The sequence below is a fragment of the Nilaparvata lugens genome, chromosome 13 (genome assembly GCF_014356525.2).
Source record: "Nilaparvata lugens isolate BPH chromosome 13, ASM1435652v1, whole genome shotgun sequence".
Lineage (NCBI taxonomy): Eukaryota > Metazoa > Arthropoda > Insecta > Hemiptera > Delphacidae > Nilaparvata > Nilaparvata lugens.
In genome coordinates this window covers 583,865-604,676 of record NC_052516.1, presented here as the reverse complement: position 1 = coordinate 604,676, position 20,812 = coordinate 583,865, and the positions used below count along the sequence as shown (strand labels likewise).

The following is a 20,812-nucleotide window of genomic DNA, read 5'->3' as shown; positions in this document are numbered from 1 at the left end:
TAGTTTATGGGTAGAATATTAATATTGGCGTGAAATCTGTTTCGAAATGTTGGTTAAAGAACTAGTTCTTTATATTTCAGGATGAACTGTTGAGAATGAACGATCGTTCAGTACTGTTGCCGTATGTGATACCGATTTTCAAAGATTTAGTTCTGATTTTGCTGAGAAAATGCGAATATCCACGTGATATGGAGCTTTGTGCCGAAGATAAGGAGACTTTCCGGTGGTACCGAACCGATATTGCCGATACTCTGGTGAGTTATATATGCTCTAGGTAGTGAATGTGATTTTTGGTTGAAATTTACACAGATAATTACAGTTTACTCGTCATGTAAGCTATCTGATAATTCTTCTATCCCCGTATAGTATTGTTGTACTGTGCAATGTTGAATGAAGAAATATTTAAAAATAGCAAGAAAAATAAAAATCTCAGTACCTTTTAGATTTATTTAATCACAACATGTTTCGGACATTGATGCCATTTTCATTTTCATGGCATCAATGTCCGAAACATGTTGTGATTAAATAATTCTAAAAGGGTACTGAGATTTTTATTTTTCTTTCTATTTTCATTACAAGTAGCCCTGTACAGAAAAGAGATAAAGAAATATTTAATTGAAAATATTTATCTTATAGGTGACTTTGTCACCTATAAATTTGGAAGAAAAATAGCACAAGGGCATTACAGATGGAAATTACCGAGATATTGCAACGATTCAAATGCTAATGAATTAATTATTATTATTATTAAATGAAAATCCAAATTAAATGCTGTAGTAATTAACCCCGAAGACTTCAGCTACTGCAAATATTGACAACAGGGTAAACAGCTACATGGAAATTCGATGAGTGCTACTATTCAAAAATTATTTGTCAGCCCGGGCTGTTTACCCTGTTGTCAATATTTGCAGTAGCAGAAGTCTTCGGGGTGAATCACAGCATTTAATTTGGATTTTCGTTTAATAATAATAGCTATCTTATTATTTTATCCACCAATGTTATTACATTAGCCGATTACTGTCGATTTTTACTGTTTTGACCGGGTAAGAATGTATGAACGGCACAATATGAGAGACTACCAGCGTCATAAAGCTTCACGGGAAAGAACTACGTGGAGTACAGGCTTGGGATAACAGTAAAAGTTGCGACATGAACGCCCTATACCATGGGATATCTTACTTATGCTATTGTTTCTCTATGCTAATACACAGTCAGCTACACCGTTGCAGACTAGTATTAGAGATTAGGGTAAAGTTAGTTGAAGGGTGAAGGTTAGGGGTTAGGTTTTGCTTAAAATTGCGATTTGTTGGTGTTATTCAGAATTATTTGACAATTTTAGATTTGGATTATGGTACTGTATCCACTAGACTTTCTGAAAGCGACAGGAACTTGACAATAAATCAAATCAAATCAAGTTTTATTGTTCACATCGGTACACATCAAATAATTATAGGCTACATTGGAAAGCAGCAAAATACAAAATGAAAATATTCCAGAAAAATGTATTACATTATAAATAGTATAATTACGTGACTCAGTTTCTATGAATGCGTTGTGAACTGGAATTTACAAATTCAACAAACTACAATGGATTGAGTCATCACTTTTATACGCATACAAACTCTGTGTTATTATTGTATCTCCATTAGAAGAATCGACATACTGATGTTGCCTATATTGGACTGGTTCTTGATCAACTGAAATGTTGATAAAGTGAATGGTTTCTTGTAGGTATACTGCTGTAACGTTCTGCACGACACAGTGCTGGAAATACTGCTGAGTCAGCTACAGCTAGCGATGACGTCACCAGAGAACGCGTGGCAGCCGCTGGAGTCGTGTCTGTTTGCATTCGCCGCCATTGCTGAGAACACAGACGAAAACGAGTCGCAGTATTTGCCGCCATTCTTCGCTGTGCTGCCAACTCTGCCCTTCGACTCGCTGCACCTCTATGTTGCCTGCACTGCTATGGAGCTAGTCGGTGAGATCAAGTTGCCACTTGTTTCATTCATTCAACTACATAAAGAGTCAGAGTGAGGGGCTGACCACATAAAGCGTTTTTCAAGTCGGTTTTTCAGGCGCCAACCTAATTAGGAAATCAGAGAGCTTCCTGTTCTGTCTACTCTAAAGACGCCGTTTGAAAACTCTTGTGAAAACGCTTAATATGGTCTGGCTCTAACTTACTTTTTGAAAGGTCAATAAAATAAAAGGACTTATACTTTATATAATATCCTAATTGACCGAGCGAAGTGAGGTCTAAGATTCAAGTCGACGGTTTTGCATTTCTCTTAATGTTTAAATGTTTATATGTTGCGCATTTACGGCGAAACGCGGTAATAGATTTTCATGAAATTTGACAGGTATGTTCCTTTTTTAATTGCGCATCGACGTATATACTGTACAAGGTTTTTTGAAATTTTGCATTTCAAGGAAGGAAAAAGGAGCCTCCTTCATACGCCAATATAAGAGTAAAAATCAGACTATAGAATTATCATCATAAATCAGCTGACAAGTGATTACAAAGATTTGTGGAGAAGCCAGTCTATTGCTGTATTTTCATAAGGTCTGTAGTTTCAGTCAGGTACTTGTGGATGAGAATACTGCGTGAGGTCTACTGTTCACAGAACTACTAATATTATACAAATATTATCCTAATATTTGGCTCAATATTTTAGAATATCGGAGAGCTTCCTGCAGTGTCGTGTCGTGCTGTTTCTTCCGGGAATCGGAATGTGTGAAGACGGCCATTGCATGATTAAGTAGATCGGTTACAGAAAATATTAAATTTTGTACTCAAATTTAACATCTATATAAATAAAAATGGAGCCTCAAATTTTGACATTCAATAACTTTTTTATGTGTGCACCGAATTTGATGATTTTTGTTTAGTTGTGTTTGTTATGTTCAGGAGCAGGTTTATGGCCTATCAAATTTATGATCAGACTTCGGGACTCTTTCCTACGGTCCTTCAAAGTTTACATGTAATCCTTATGGAAGAAGATCTGTAAGCTGGTCACACACAGAAATAAAAATCAGCTGTTATAATCATTGCGTCATCCAACAGCCGTCGTTAGATCTATTTTTCTATATTTTTCTTTCTACTTATTCACAAAATTTTTATTCTAATAATAATGCCGCGGTGCAAACGACGTCCAAACTTGGGTCGTAGAACTCGAAATGCTGTAAATTTAGAATATGCACGGGAAAATCAGCAGCAAGGAGATATGCCATTCAATTTCCCAGCAAGCTACATTCAACTATATCTAAAAATAAAAACTGCTGTACAACTAACTAAGCACATAGGAAGTCCATATTGAGATATAAAATACTAATTGTTGGATAATTTTCATAGAAATATAGTGCATCAGATTAAGCTAAGACTAAGCACACCTGAGGAGGCGCGGCTTGGTGATACAAAGTGTTGATCTTATGGAGATGGCCTTATCACACCGTTCCACGCCAAGTCCGATTCAGTGTGTGTGAGTTCTTCCATTCAAACCAATATACAGTAAGCAAGAAGCACCTGGATGCCACATGCCGCATCGCGCCTCCTAAGGTGTGCATCCAGCTAAAGTTTGTCATGTGATGCATTAACTACTGTATTTGGCGGGCCAGCTAGTTTTATAATTTGGAGAAGTGAGCGTGCCGAGCTTGTGAGATCTTCCTTGAGGGATAAAATTTTGTTAGAAATTCATTGAGCTTTGTGTTGTGCTGTGGCTGTTAATTGCTGAAACCAAGTGTGTTTCAATGTTCTTTCCTTTGAAAGTTCATAGAGAATTCGTTGGAATTCTGTCTTAAATTCGCAGAGTGCACGATTGTGAGCCGAACACTGGGGAGAAAGAAATAGAGATGTTAAGGACTATGGCTGTTTTTGCTTTCCATGTCTTGATTTTCACATTGAAAATAATCTTCTACGTAATTTTTACAGTAGAATAATATGTGAAATTTGATACTTTATCTTCTTCATATTCTTCTTTGGCTGTGCCTTATCCCATTTAAATGGGGTCGGCATTCCTTTCTGTTAGTCTGCCTCTCCACAAAGCCCTATCCAATGCTTCCTCTCTCCTCCAACCACTCTCCCGCAAGTCAGCCGCTACTCTATCTCCCCACCTCATCTTAGGTCTACCTCGTCCTCATCTAAAACCAAATCTTGCACTCTTCGTCCAACATAATCCTCCTCCCGTCGCTGCACATGCCAAACCACCTCATCCTTGTCTCCTGCATTTTCTTTCCCAGAGGAAATTTGATAAATATTGAAAAAAAAATCACTTTCACCAAGTAGGCTACATCGCAAGTTCATAACTTCATAATTTTCGTCCATTCAACAACAAATAACACATATTGAATGTACTCAGAGAGGCTGTAGAACTTCTCCATGGTGAAATAAAAACACTATATTGTCTAGAGATGTTGTAGAATTTCTCCATGTTGATATAAAAAAACAATACGTTGTCTTTCCTACTGGAAATGTTTAAGCTCAACCTTCAAATGTAGATATTCTTCAAGCATCGATACCCTGGATTTTGTAAAAATTAGAAAACATTACCAATAGTAAGTACAACAAATTGTGGCTTTTATTCCATAAAAGTTACACAGTTTGATGATGCACTGCTATCAAGCTAGCTTTCGTTTATTGAACATTCATTTTTTGATGAATTGATTTGAATTTGATTGTGTGAATTTTGTCAGGTTCGTATTCGAACTGGTTGAACTACCACCCGGAGTTGCTAACTCATGTGATACCGCTGCTGTTAATGGGCCTTAACAACAGTGAAACAGCACCCAGCGCCACTCTCTCACTCAAGGACATATCCAAAGAATGCCAGCTCAAATTGAAGCCGTACTCTGATCTCATACTGCATACTAGCCGGGTAAGTCATTTATTTCATCTTTGCTTGTTAAGCTGAGTATCATTTTACCATGATAACGTGTGGAAAATAACCTTTTATTTAGTCATTAACCAATAAGCATATCATCTTGACTTGCTGGGTAAGTCTCATTTATTTCATCTTTTCTTGTTAAGCAGAGTATCCTTTTATCAGGAGAATATGTGGAAAATAACCTTTTAGTCCTACACAATAAGCATATCATATTAACTTGTAATCCAAATTCAAATTCTTTATTTTCTGCATAAATACAATAACAAGAAATGTCTGTATATCGCAGTCGTCATAAGTACAAATTTATACACATAGGTAACATGTTTTTTGTATTTAGTTAACATAATAAAAGGTCAGAAAAAGTCAGCCAGACAAAAACTCATTCAACGAGTAAAACTCTCCTTCTACAACAAGCTTTTTAAGGTTTTTATTTGAACAAAGCATCATTATTAATCGACTTCAAGCTATCTGGTAATTTATTATAAATTTTAATACCAGTGACATTCATATCCCCTTCAGACAAGGCAAGACGATGTTGGGGTACAAGTAGCAAATTGGTACCATGTCTTGTAGAATAATTGTGGCTAGCTCCTACAGTTTTAAAACGATCACCATTCCTTCTTATATATATAACAGACCGATAAACGAGAAGACCATAAAATTTCATAATGCCAAGTCTGCTAAAAGTCCCTCTACATGTATGATATACTGGAAGGCCTTCTATAATTCGGATAGCACGCTTTTGTATCTTAATGTAAATCTTGTATTATCAAATTAAATTTTATTATTTTCAAGAAACAGTTTACAGTATTAGGTCTGACTTTGTCTAATATAAATGTTGCTTAATGACAATAAAATTGTATTCATAATCATTACTAAACGAAAATCCAAATTAAATGCTCCAAGTCACCCCGAAGATTTCTGCTACTGCAAATATTGACAACAGGGTAAACAGCTAGATGGAAATTCGATGAGAGCTACTATTCAAAAATTATTTGTCAGCCCGGGGATCGAACGCGGTACCTCCTAATTGCCAGTCAGGAATGCTTCCCTTACACCAAACTGACAATCTCTGGCTAGCAGCGCTCATTTTATACGAAGCAATAGCGGCCAGCCAGTCTACAGATGGAAATTACTGAGATATTGCATATCTCTGTAAAATTGTATTCATACATTTTTAATATAGAAGGCTGAACCAACTTTGATTAGGCAGACTAATATTCAACTAAAGTCCAGAGATAATATTTTTAACATGAAGAGGGGAACCGATTTCTCCTTGCACAGTTTTTAGCGTGGACAGAGTAGTGGAGAGGAGTAAGCATGTGGCGCACAATTGGATGCTGACACAAACATAGGGAGAATGCTGTTAGGTAGTGGCAGTGATTAGTGAAGGAAAGATCATCGGGCCTCTCTCTCTCTCTTCGAGAAAGAACCGTGTTTAAAGTAATATCCCTCGGACTAAAGAAGCATCGTGTTTGGTTTTGAAGCATCTACATTTAAAAATCTACTTTGTGAAAATGATTAAGAACTGAACATTTTGTGAAGTGAACAACTACAAAATTTAACCTATTTCTGACTATGTGTAACCTTATCTAAATTTGGGAGAGGAATAGCACAAAGTTACCGTATTTTTCTCTCCCTATCATTTTTATGATGTAACTTATTGTATGAATCAATCAATATGTCATTGCCAAGCAAGTCTGTCATTGGACAAAGCAGATAGCTCTATTCTTCTACAACACTAAATTGATGATGTAGTTATTGTATGAATAATTAAAGAATAAATAATACTATAGGCATACAAATATTCGACTATAATATATTAGCTGTCCTGTCAACTAGCTGTCCTGAAAGTATCATTTGTATCAATTCGCCCGTTCTTGAGAAGTTATAATAGGATTTAATAGAATTTATTCTTTTTTAAAATGAAGCATAGATCGGGAGAGAAAAACTAAGAATACGTTGTACTATTTCTCTCCCAAATTTAGGTAACATTAGTTGTCTAGCTACTTATTGAATGACCCTCGTACATGCTTGTTTGTTTTCAGACGGTGCTGAATGAGGGCAAAATAAAGCAGGCAGAATGCATAAGACTGATGTACTCGATTGGCAATGTTCTGTCAGTGTTGCCTCTGGAAACAATTCTCCATCACCTGGATACTCTCATACTACCCATCATCAATCAGATCAAAACTTTACTCGAACAAGATGTATGTAATCCATTAGATTCTATTAGAAATGTTTATAATTTGTTAGCTTATTAGATGAAACGAGCAATTTATTTCATCAAGTTTGTTTCGTAATCTTCAAAACGACTTCAACGATTCTGTTGTATCAAGCAGTGGCGGCTCGTCCTATGTGTTCAAAGGAGGGGAATCGGTTCTGTAGCATGAATTTGGTTCACAATCCTGCCTGAACCAAGTTTGCACGATGCACGAGTTCATCCGAGAGTAGCCGAACCTAGCCGAGGCAAGTGAAGCTTTCGGCAAACCTCGGAATGAATCGTGAGTATTCGTGATACGGATTCAGTGTCATCTTGAGCTTGCTCATAACCAATAAATTTGAATTTGGTGGCAGTAAACAGTAAAAAAGCGGTAAACAAGAAGTAGCCTAAGCGTGACAGTTTTGAGGTTATACGGTACGGTTTCGGGTATACACTGTATACAGTTGAGATAGATGTCACTGCATTATTCGTTATATAAATTTGTTTTGCGTGTTGAAGAATATAGTAATTTCTAGTGTGTTTCGTGTATTCGTGAGTATTTCTAGTATGTCCATTTTCTTTTAGTGAGAGTGTGAATATAATTTATTGTGTTACCGTAACAGCATTTTGATGAAGAAATATGAATAAGGTTCAGTATTTATAAGACATCCATTATTAATATTGAGGATAGGTGTAAAATAAAACATGATGGTAGACCAACTCCCTAAAAATCAAACAAGAAAAATATAAACAGGACAAAAAATCTATATTTGTAGAAAATATGCTTAATCTTAAAATTATTATTGATTACCTTTACACTTGATTATGCTCAATACTCTTTATCCTCTTGACTTTTCTCCCCAATAGATCATGAGGTTGAACCCCCAAGCTAAAAGATGCTACTGGTATCAAGCAAACAATTTTTGTACTTTTTTATTATCTCAAGAATTTTATTTGCTTCAAAAACTTTACAAAAAGCAATAAGCATCGTCAATCAAATACTTTACAATAACAATTCAAAAAAATGAAGTACGGTAAGTTGATAGCTGATCATTCGCTTTGAGCTTTTATACCCTCTACCTTCCTATTACATGGGAAACCATAGTTGGCTAGGTATTTTTCCTCCTTACTTTTTTTTCAGCACACCCCACCATGAAGCCTGTTTTTGTATTTTATTAGAAATTTATTTTTGATTGTGATTTTTTGTATTTTGATCTCTTTTATGTTGATTTGAATAAAGTTTTTGATTGATTGATTTGTTTGTGTTGTTTTAGCCGACGGTGGCGGTGCGCTCGGACCTACTGCTGCGACTTCGCATGATCGGCATGCTGTTCAGTTCGCTGGACGTGCAAGCGTGCAAGCTGCACAACGAAGAGGGAGGCAGGCAGGAGACAGAGACAGGAGAGAAGACCGGAGACGTTGAGTCGCCGCTGCAGCCTGTCTTCCTTGTCATGGAGCATGTCATCGGCCCCCTCTCTGTTGTCGTCGACAAGTGGGCCAATGACCTCGACATTGTTCCGGTCAGTACTCAACTACCATAGAGAAAATATAGCATAAGGAGATACCCATGGTTTCTAGAATTCATTCAAAGTTTTGTATCAAATTATGGTGTTGTGTATCAAGTTGATATGATACAGTATCGTATTGTGTTGATACTGTATCATATGTGGTGATACAGTATCATTTCGTGGTGATATCATAGAGAGAAGATAGCATTAGAAGATATCCCATTGTATAGTTTAAGTTCCAAATTTCAAGCCGATTTTTGTTTACCCAAGCCGATTACTGTCGACTACTGTATATTATTAGTATGTTGTTGGGAGTGTAAGAACGGCACAGTATGAGAGACTACCAGCGTCACATAGCTTCACGAAGAACAACTATCAGATTGAGTTAACAGTGAAAATTGGAACATAAACGCCCTACACCATGGAATATCTTCTTGTGGAATCTTTTTTCTATGGTTATTATTTTGCGTTCCGGATGGATACATCAAGCCGATAGTCCCAGTAGCTCATTTCCTTGAAGCTGTATGAGTATGACGCTCGTAGTCTCTCATACTGTGTCGTTCTTACACTCCCATCTCAACAAAACAGTAATAGTAGACTGTAGTTGACAGTAATAAGCTTGAGTTAACTTGAACCGTCTTTAAATTTGGAACATGAACAAACTATCTCATGAGATATCTTTTGATATGGTATCTTTTCACTATGGCTTTACGTAACCACTCAGTGAAGTTCAATTTACTCATAGTCTGCAGTATTTTAATCAGGTTTATTGACTGAGCGAAATGAGGTCTAAGTTCAAGTCGACGGTTTAGCATTTCTTTTAATGTTTAAATGTTTATATGTTGCGCATTTATGGCGAACCGCGGTAATAGATTTTCATGAAATTTGACAGGTATGTTCCTTTTTAAATTGCGCGTCGACGTATATACAAGGTTATTGGAAATTTTGCATCTCAAGAATAATATAAAAGGAAAAAGGAGCCTCCTTCATACGCCAATGCTAGAGTAAAAATCAGACTAAAATATTATTCATCATAAATCAGCTGACAAGTGATTACACAGATGTGTGGAGAAGCCAGTCTATTACTGTATTTGTAAGAACAAAAGAACATAACATGGGAAAATAACCCATTTTGAATAAATGTTTTTGAATTAATGTTTATTAATTTCTAATTGGTTAAATGAACTTTCATTTATTCATACCTGTAAGGTATCAATTTAAAGAGGTATGCATCTTTAAGCTGGGTTTACACCAAAGTTATTAACAAAATGTTAATAACGTAATCCTTATACCTAGATTCTATTAGATTGAACGGAAGTTGACAAACACACATCTTCATCATGTGTATGATAAGTTATGTTCAATCTAATAGAATCTATAAGAATTGAGTTATTAACATTTTGTTAATAACTTTGGTCTAATCGCAGCTTAAGGTCTTTGGTTTCAATATTTTGTTTTGCGGTCATGGTATTATTAATGCGTGCCCATTAGTATCAATATTCTCACATTCGAAAAAACTAATTCAATAGGTGATTGAAAATAAACAGATGAACTAAATAATGCTGGAGAAATTATAATATTTTTGATTGTAAAAAATTAATTTTCATCAGATAGAAAGATTATCACGGAACTGGATGAATTATATCGTCATATGGAATACAAATTCAAACGTGAACTGAGTTTGTTAACATTTAAAACAAGTGACATCAGGTACTTGTGGATGAGAATACTGCGTGAGGTCTACTGTTCACAGAACTACTAGTTTATTGATTGATTCAACGATACAAAATTATAATGTAAAATAATTTAGGGAGGATAAACAGACAAAGCCATGGCTTACTTTAGATCTATCTATAGTAGGCTATGGCACAGCCCAAAACTGTTCCTCCCCTGAATTTTGATTCATTAAAATAGTCCAGAAAATAGGTTAATATGTTTTCTTCACTTCATAAAAATTTGTCTAATTTTCTCACCAAACACTTGAAACAATTATCTATAACTGCCATTGTAATTGCATCATTTATCGAAGTGTTACATTCTTATTCTCCACCTTAGAGGAATACCTCAACCGAGTAAAAGAGTGAAAATAATGTGTCAGTAAATTTATAATGTTGTGAGTGTTTCTATTAATTTATTTATCGGACTAGTTTCTCATATCTATGATTCAATGATCTTCAATTCTACTGTAACTACATGTACCTTACCTCATTGACAAGATCCATGTATATTTTAAATTTTCTGATCAATAAAACTAGTCTTTTATATCCTAGTATATTGTATTTTTTTCTATTACATTCTAATCTATTTTATTGTATTGTTTCTGTCGTAGGCCGTGTTCACTTTACTGAAGAATGGACTGATCACCCTATTACAAGACTGCATGCCTTTTGTTCCGGCCATGGTTGACATTATTCTAAGCAGCTACAAAAAAGTTCCCACCACTGCCGCACTCGAGTTCGCCAAACCGGTCAGTATAAACGCCTGCTTGCTGGTCATTCAACCGTAGTAAAATGTTGTAATCACACTGTCTTCAGACTATGATTCAACTGTCATTGCTTCACTGACATGTAAATTCCCCAGTCCTAACAGTAAAACAATCTAATTCTGTACATGAATAAATTCAAAAATTCTTTCACTCCATATATTGCAACATAAAATTTCCGATTACCTTCAAATTACATTGTTCCCAGAACAGATCTTCTAGTATGCCGTAGATAGTTGTCATAAAAGAAGTAAACTCATAAACCTATTATCTGAAAATTTTATCCCTTGCATCATCACAGAATCAAGCGTTATTTAATTTCATTTATTCATAGACAATAGATATACAATGCAGGTAAAAACAACAGGCATTCGCTCAAAACTGCTTTAAACCTTAATTTGGAATACACAGAGGTTATGTAAATGATAACTTAATTTGAGTCAAAGAAATGTATTTACTACAATAATTTTGAATTTATCAGATTAATTAATTTCAAAATACAAATCCAAACAAAAATCTTCCTTCACAATCACAAGAAATATTAAAAATTTCACTTAAATCCACAAATTATACTCATGTTAAAATTCTAAACATCTTTATAAGAATAATTCAGTGTATCAAATCAATAATGTATCTCATGTGTTTTTATTTTTATTGGCATCCTACGCATAGATATATTATCTCTTACTCCTCGATATGAATACCAAACTAAAGCGTTAAATCTAGATAGTAAGGAGCTAAGGATCGTACGGTATACGATTCTAATTCTCGAACTGTTATACTACTTGTCGCCAGCACACAAACCAATAAGGTTTTGAGGTAACACCAATCAATTTCCGAAAGAAATTCACCATTTTATTTTTTGTACTTCATAATATTTAAGTGAATCTTATAATATGTATTGATTTTGTATTATTTTCTGAGGTAATAAAGAAATTTGATTGGGAGATGGGAGATTGGGAAAATGATCCCATAGTACCCGTTTTAATAAACTTTTCTATATAACGTCTATGAAGAAATTATTTTTAATTCATTATGGTTAGTAGTAGCGACGAAGACAATGACAATGAATCCAACATTGTTTTTGGAAAGAGGAAAAGGCACGAAGAAACGTATAGAAGAAACGTGAACAAACTGGCTAGGAACAGCGGTGCTGAGTATAAGAACTACAAAGGAAAAACTGTACATGCAAAACAATCAGGACCTCCATGCAAGTAAGAAAAATTAAAATTAACTTAATTGAATAAGATATAGTCATTTTTACAATCTTGGATTTCTTGATCCATCAAAGACTCCAATGTCAACAAAAACTTTTCACACTCATATTAACACAATAAACTGTCTGTGATGAAATATGTCATGCAGACATTGAATAATAATTTTCTCATTCAATGGTGTGTTCAATAGAAGTTTATCTTACCGGTAGTGAATTTCTGCTTTGTTAAATAATTTATTATTAAAAGGTACATCCTTTGTTAAACTTGTTCCTGAGCTTAATATCACCATTCTACCTGGTCTACCCATACCTTGTACTTACTGGTACTCTACCATTACTATTCTTTCTAGCCTAATGTACATGATTATCAGTATTTAAAATTTACTAAATTTTAGTATTGTATAAATCCAGCTTTACCTACCTAGCCTACCTACCTTATCTAATTTGAAACATTTTATTTTTGTTTCAGTTGCAAGAGACACAAGTGCTTTGATGGAATACAGGAGTTGGACAGAATCGACATACTACAACGTATTTTGAACCTACCTTCTAAAAATGAGCAAGATTTATTCATTCAAAGCTTGATTGAAATTCATGATGTGAAGCAACGACGTCCACGGAAGGATGATAGTGCACGTACTGTTGATAAGATGTATACCTACTTTGTTATGGTTGGTAACCAAAGGACTCCGGTATGTTACAAAGCTTTTTTATCATTACTATCAATTAGTGATAAGCGAGTGAAAAGACTGAGATCACTGGCCAAAGAAGGAAAAAATCCATTAGACAAAAGGGGAAAGGCACCTAGTGTTAACAGAATGAGTATTGAAAACCAAGAAAAAATTAGAAGCCATATTCAGAGTTTTCCAACTAAGCTTAGTCATTATGCTGGTAGGGCCACAGAGTATTTGGATGCAAGACTCAGTATTAAAACTATGTACGATCTATTGGTTGCCAAACACCCAGGAATTTGTAGTCCAGCATATTTTTATGAGTTTTTTCACGAAAACTTTAACCTTAGGTTTGGAAGACCCCAGATTGACACCTGTTCCACATGTGAAGAGCTTAGCATTAAGCTTAAGAACCCACACTTGAATGATGCAGCTAAGAGAGTTGCAACTGCAGAATTAATGGTACATAAAAGACGAGCAAAGAAGTTTTACAACAAAATCCAAGAAGAAGCCATGAACCCTAAAAATGAATCACATGTACTTTCCATATGCATGGATTTCATGCAAAATCTCAGCATTCCTCAAATTCCTGTCCAGCAAACTTTTTACCTGCGACAGATTACAGTAAATGTTTTTTCAATCCACAACATAAAACAAAGGACAGCAAAAGTTTATGTTTATCATGAGGGTGAGGCCAATAAGACCCCTAATGAGGTTTGCTCGTTTCTCTATGAATATCTGAAAGAGGTACCATCAGAAGTAACAGAGTTAAGACTTTTTGCAGACAACTGTGGGGGTCAAAATAAAAATCACACATTGACCAGATTTTTGTTGATGCTCACAGATACAGGTCGTTTTGAAAAAGTCACCATGTTCTTTCCAGTAAGGGGCCACTCGTTTTTGCCCTGTGATAGGGATTTTGCCACAATTAAACGGCATGTTAAAAAGTATGACAGAATTTACACTGTTGGTGAAATTCGAAATCTTATTGAAAGTAGCAGCACTAAGCTTGGTAACAATCCAAAATTTGTAGTAAAGGAAGTTGAAAGTAGTGATATTCTGAACTTCAAAGCCTTGTGGCCTACCTATTATAAAAAAAGTTGCATCTCACAAGAAACAAACAAAAAAAGCGTTCCAAAAGCAAATAAAATTCATTTTGAGATAAGCAGCTACAGACAAATGACTTTCAACAAAAATAAGCAAGGTATAATATATGCCTCGAAAATGATTGATAGTATTGTGAGTCACTCGTTTAAGATGTGTAAGGATGCGAATGCGAAGCCAACTTTGCCACCAGCTGCAGCTTATCAAAGTAATATTCCAATCAAAACAGCAAAGCTGAACGACGTCAGGCATCTCCTACCATATATTCCCCAAGAACATCTTGAGTTCTACAAAAGCATCATGGACTGGCCTACAGTAGAAGGAATCGATCCAAAAATTCAATATTGAAAATATCTCCCTTCAAATAAAATAAATATGTGTTTTCAATTTCTCTGTGTTTTTGAGTGAGACAGTTTTTCTTGTTTTTCTCAAAACCATGATCACTTGACTGAAGCCCTTTTTGCATGAAGCGATTTTTATCTTGATTCATTATTTGTGCAACTAGTGCGCAAAGTGTCAGTTTGCTACACCGAAAGAAACGTTTACTTTGGTTTCTTGAGTGCAGCAGAGGAACTTTGCGCACGTATTTCACATTAAGTTTTTCCTACAGTTACCATTGAATATGAAAAGTGGGTAATTATGGGTAAAATTGCCTGAAATCCATCATGTTTTTCTGTGTAATTTTATTATTGATAAAAACCTTAATCCTAAAATCCTAAAGTCCTCGTTGTCCTTGGTTATAATATATAATGTAATAATTAGCGCGTTGTGCTTGGTTGCACCTCTGCTCACTATAGCAGCCACAGCAGTCACTGTTACCAACTCATTTTGATTTTGCTGCACTGTTGCTCCATATAACCTACTAAGTATTTTGCGTTGCCATGTTGCAAATCTGGAGTGCAGACAAATTTTTCCCGCACTAGAGCGGAAAAGTGATTCTTTGCGTTCTGTAATCAGTGCAGCAATGGCCACTTTTCAACGTAACTGTAGGAAAAATATATTTTCAATGGTTAAATAATAAATGTCATATTATTTGTGCTCTTTCCAAAGAAAATAGATACACTATTTTAAATTATGATAAGCATAACCTAAAATCTTTTAATTTTCACCATATAGACACATATTTGATTGAAAATTTAGCCACAGATATGTGACACATTATGTAAAACCTCACTGAAAAATATGCATGTCTGATGCCGCCCTTATGCTGTGATTGCATTGAATGCGTATATGTGCAAGTGCACGTCGAATCATGCATGAGCCGAAAAATAAAATTTGGAAAGTGTCATTGAAACACGTTGTGACTTTCATGTAGCTGCTCACACTGAAACCAGAAAGTGCAAGTGTTGATTGTGAGTGTTCCTATTGCTCGTTTCACATTTTGTTTCTCATCTGCACGCTTGGTCATGTACCAAGCTTGCACTTGCACATCAATTCAATGTGATCACACCCTTGTATTCATTGATGATTCAATAGCTAACTCAACTTGGCAGTATTTGTTCTTAGAACCGTGAAGAAATTGCTAGATACAGGAACGCTTATAAGTGTTTATTTTGCTGTGTGCCATTCTCCTCTTTCATACGATGTTGTATTTTGGAGCAATTCAACTCATGCAATACATATATTTAGGATTCAAAAGTGGGCAGTTAGAGTGATGGTGGGTGAATCTATCAAAGTAAGTTGTAGAGATTTCAAAGATTTGAAGATTCTTCCATTACCAGATGTGTATATTTTGAAGGCTCTTTATTTTATTGATAAGAATAAAGATAGGTTCAATACAGGAGAGTTGTTCCACTCATACAATACCAGATATAGACAAAACCTCAGAGACAACATTCATCGAACTAATATGTATGAGAGGGGGTAGAGTGCAGGAATTCGGCTTTATAATTCATTGCTAACACGCGTTAAGGCCCTCACAGGTGAGAAGTTTAGAATTAAGGTGAGGGAGGAGTTGCTGCAGGTTTGTCCTTATTTCGGTAAGGAATTCTTTTTGCATTATGAAATGCAAAGATTGACGACTTGGAATGTAATTAACGAATCCGTATACCCTTTTCATAGGTGGTTAGTGGGATGAAAAATGGAATTGAAAAATATCCCTGCATTTAAAAATTATGTTTTCCACTTGAAATATGCTCCGAACTGACTGATTCTATTTGTTTGCAGCCATGAAGATCCTTCTGCTGCCAGAACTGATAACGGTGAAAGCAGCCGTCTTCTTCTTCACAGCTGTGATATCTCATAGTCGCGACCATAACCTGCTATTGGCATGTGTGCAACAGTATGGCGAAAAACTAGTGGAAACTCTTCTCGCTTGTATAGGTCCGTATAATCACTCTACACTATATTATTTTAAACACACATAATGCTGCATAGAATAGAATGACTTTTTCACTTGTTGACGTGGGGTAGTTACCACGACGTTAGCATGAAATACAAATACAATAAAAAATATCCAGAGATAATAAAGAAATCGAAACAAAAAATTACAATAAAATCCAATAAATATGAGATCAAGAAAAGATTTTTCTTGTTGAATATAATATAAGGTACTTGAATGAATAAAGATGTAATTAAAATTTGCTCAGTTGATTTGTGCAGCGAATGGTGCTGTTCAAACGAATTCAACTATTGTAGAGTTAATTTACCACTTTAGTCAAAATAATGTAAAATATTTCTTCTATGTTTGGTTTTGAAACAAATACAGTAAAAAATATACAGAGATAATAAAGAAATCGAAACAAAATATCACAATAAAATGCAATAAATATGAGAGTTTAATATCAGAAATTAAAGTCTTACAAACAAGTGTTTTTCGTAGAGATAGCATTAGAAGATATCTCATGTTATAAGAAGTTTATGTTCCAAATTCACTATCAACTCAAGCTGATAGTCTAAGAAGTTATTTTTAGTGAAGCTTTGGGACGCTGGTAATAAATGTTATATTTATTTTGCCATAAAATAATACAGATTGATAAAATAAATATTCTAACTTACAAAATGGCACATCCGGCAAAGATGTTATTGAACTCACTTGTGCGCCGGCTGTGAGTTCGAACAACTAGGTACAGCAAACATGTCAATAGAAAAGAAAATTAGAGTTTATTCAAACCACTAAGATGAATAAAATTACGGAAACTAGGTCACATCTCAATCTTTACAAACGATATCTTTAAGTTATTAGCTCGAAAATTTCCAGTTTAATTCAAAATTTAGACATTTTGAATACGGTAATTTTATTAAGTTACTGTTCTAGATTTTTTGATTCTAGACTCTAATATTATCTTTTTGATTCAAAATTTGCTCGTTTATCTGAGTATTGAAGAGTGTAAATTGTATTTTGAAAAGTGAAAGTGACATAACCAACGTTTTTATTTGGACAGTATAGTATAAATTGGAAAAGGGACAGTTTTGGGCATGAGCCTGTTGTGCCTTTCCTCATGTCAAGTATTTGTACACATTGTGATAGATAAATAAATAAGACAAAGTCTTATAAGAAATTAAAGTTTTACAAAATAAGTGTTTTTAATAGAGAAAATATAGCATTAGAAGATATCTCATTGTATAGGACGTTTATATTCCAAATTTCACTATTAACACAAGCTAAGTCGAATTAATTATTTTTTGTGAAGCTATGTGACGCTTCTAGTCTCTCATAATGTGCCGTTCTTACTCTCATCCAAGCAATCTGCTTGAGATAACTGAAAATGGGCTTGGATTTTAGGACATAAACTACTCATACCATGGTATATCTTGTTCTGCTATCTTTTCTCTATGGCTGTATTGAGTATATCAATTAGGGTCGAAACATAGTGGAGCGAAGAAGGTAGAGTGTATCTTAAGGTGCGTACAGATTTACTCGCCGCGAACATGAGCAATTCACTTTTAATCAGCTGACTATATCTGTATTTTTTTTATTATGCCAATATTAAATTGATCACCTCTCGGTCTCTATCTAGGGCAACCAAACTGAAAATTTACAAATCGCTGATCCGACCAATAATCACTTATGGCTCAGAGACATGGAATGTCACCGCTGTTGATGCCTCTAAACTAAGAATATTTGAAAGAAAAATTATCAGGCGAATATATGGGGGTGTCAACGAAAATGGAGTGTGGAGAAGAAGATCGAACAATGAAATAAATGAAATTCTTGGGGGTGAGGATGTGGTCCGTTTCATTAAATCACAAAGATTGCGCTGGGCTGGTCATGTTGAGAGAATGGCAGAACATCGAATGCCAAGAGCAATTTATAAGGCCAGGATGGAAGGCAGAAGACGACAGGGGAGACCACGCAACCGATGGAGTGATGAAGTGGAGGATGGATGATCTCCGAAAGATGGGTTTAAGAGCATGGAGACGAAAGGCATGTGACCGTGATGTGTGGAGGGCTCTCGTGCGAGAGGCTAAAGCTCACATCGAGCTGTAAAGCCAGAAGAAGGAGAAGATATCTGTATTTTTACAGAAACGGTAAGATACAGATATAAAAAGCTTGGCATCAGCTGATTAAAAGTGAGTTGCTCATGTTCGCGGCGCGTAAATCTGTACGCACCTATAGAAGGTAGCTGAGAGTGTTGAAAATAATGCATGTATTAAATATATCAGAACGTTTTGGAGCGGCGAAAATTCCCGAATGCCTTATTGAGTAAATTTCTTGGGGTCAAGAATACTGGAGCGGGGGTGTATCATAGAAGGTAGCAGAGAAGTTTATAGTGTTGAAAATAATGTATAATTTTCAAATGTAGAGCGGCGAAGGTAGGGTAGAAGGTAGAATGAAGCTTGGGTATTTAGATACATGCATTATTTAAACACTCTCAACTACATTTTCTGATAAGTTACATTCTACCTTCGGCCACTCCATTATGTTTTGATCTTTATATCAAAGATCTCTGATTGCTCTAAAATAATAGAGCATGAGTATGTACGTATTGAACATGGACCACTGTCGACCCATCTTCTTCAGGCTTGAAATATTCACCATGTTCAACCAACATACTTGTTCAGGTTAATCTTTTTCTATGGCTTAGCTTACAATATTTTTCCCCATAAAGGACGGTAGAATGCATTTACATATGAACTGATTAATATCTGGCAGTTTGTCTAGTTCAGTTGTAGAGGAATAGAATAATGTGCCTTGTGTTGGGGAAGAGACACACTAGGCGTTTTTTTGAGACGAGTCAGCACGGCACGACATGACAGGAAGCTCTTTGATAGGCTGATTCTCGATACTCCAACCCTATCAGCCGATCGGAGAGCTTCCTGTTCTGTCGTGCAGTGCCGACTTGGCTCAAAAAACGCCTCGTGTGTCTCTGCTCTCATTTTGTCCACGATTCAATCAACTTACCTCAGAAACAGGTAAACTTTGAGTTTATTGCTGATAAAACAAACTGCATCATCTAGAAGTTGAAATGAAAAGATTCATATTCATTTATTGATCCAACTGAACACAATTCATCAAAATGTATTAATATATATTTTTGTTAATCAGACGATAATATTATATAATACCATAATAAAAAATTTGCAATAACAAAAACTCAAAATTAATTTGTAACTTTATTCCAGGCGGTGCAGCATCTAGAGTAAACATCGAGCCACTGTCTGACATTCTTTTGGAACTGAACAAAAAGCACTCGGACAACATGTCAAGATGGCTCACTGCGCACCTTTCTCGCGCAGATTTCCCCTCCCATCGACCCTCGCTGCAGGTCAAAGCTCACTTCGCCAAAACTGTAGTCAAGTGAGTTAGAAATGATTCCTTTATTTATTAGTACAAATGAAACTAGATATAAATAACATTTGAAGAGAAATAATAAGGCAACCCTTGTGCTATTTTGCTCCCGAAGTTAGGGAATATGATACAGTCCCAAATGTTGCATGCTGGATTTATTGCTTATAAAAATTAGAAGTGAATAGGAACGAAGATATAGGCTACATATCATTAATTTATTGATGTAATAATATACAATCATTAAAATGATTGGGAGAGGACCATGGTAAATTATAAGAAGAATATTGGGCATACGATTTTAAACTATGGCTAACGTGTTCATGAATTTCAATGATGTATTATTTTGCTTACTCCTTCATTGTCAAGTTTTGATTTATTGGATAATTCTGCATAAGAAAGTGTGTGCCGTTAACTTTTTTTGAAAGATTAAGTTACGTCTTGAAAACTCCAGTTATGGAGTATAAGTCAAGTCAAGTCAAGTGATTCTAGTGATTAAATTCATTATTTTAAAAAATAAATACAAGGTTTCAAATTCATTATTCGAATTAATAAATACAAGGTTTCAAATTGATTATTCGAATTAATAAATACAAGGTTTCAAATTCGTTATTCGAATTAATAATAATAAGTACAAGGAGGAAAATTTATGTTGTAATTTTTTGACTTGTTACAGACATAAAAACCGTCACAAACTTCAGGAGACCGTCAGAGACTTCTCGCTAGTGTGTAGGGGACTTGTGAACACAGAATATGCGGCGTCGCATAGTGAAACAACCGAGTAATCAATCAATCATCATGCCAAACAACAATCTAAGCTGTGACAATTTCTATTTCGTGTGAATCAGTATTATTCTTCAAACATTGTATCTTCTAGAAGTCTATTATTACACTCACGTATTATGAGTGGCGTATTTTGATCAGAGTTAGACTATGGGAGTCTAAAGTGAGATTCATGTTTTCAAGTCAGTGGATTTTATAGGAGTGCATACTTGTTACTTTTCTATATTTACCACATTCTAT

The 20,812-nt window shown here is 35.1% G+C and overlaps 1 protein-coding gene across 1 annotated transcript; it reads left to right on the top strand.

The window, feature by feature from the left end:
• Window positions 1-69: 69 nt before the first annotated feature.
• LOC120354089 (importin-13-like) lies at window positions 70-20,633 on the top strand. The gene is made up of 10 exons (XM_039440324.1): window positions 70-254; window positions 1,732-1,978; window positions 4,687-4,868; window positions 6,926-7,087; window positions 8,355-8,600; window positions 10,918-11,090; window positions 12,756-12,817; window positions 16,228-16,383; window positions 19,627-19,801; window positions 20,466-20,633. The coding sequence occupies exons 1-10, from the start codon at window positions 96-98 to the stop codon at window positions 20,572-20,574; spliced, it is 1,671 nt and encodes a 556-aa protein (XP_039296258.1). The 5' UTR covers window positions 70-95; the 3' UTR covers window positions 20,575-20,633.
• Window positions 20,634-20,812: the final 179 nt, after the last annotated feature.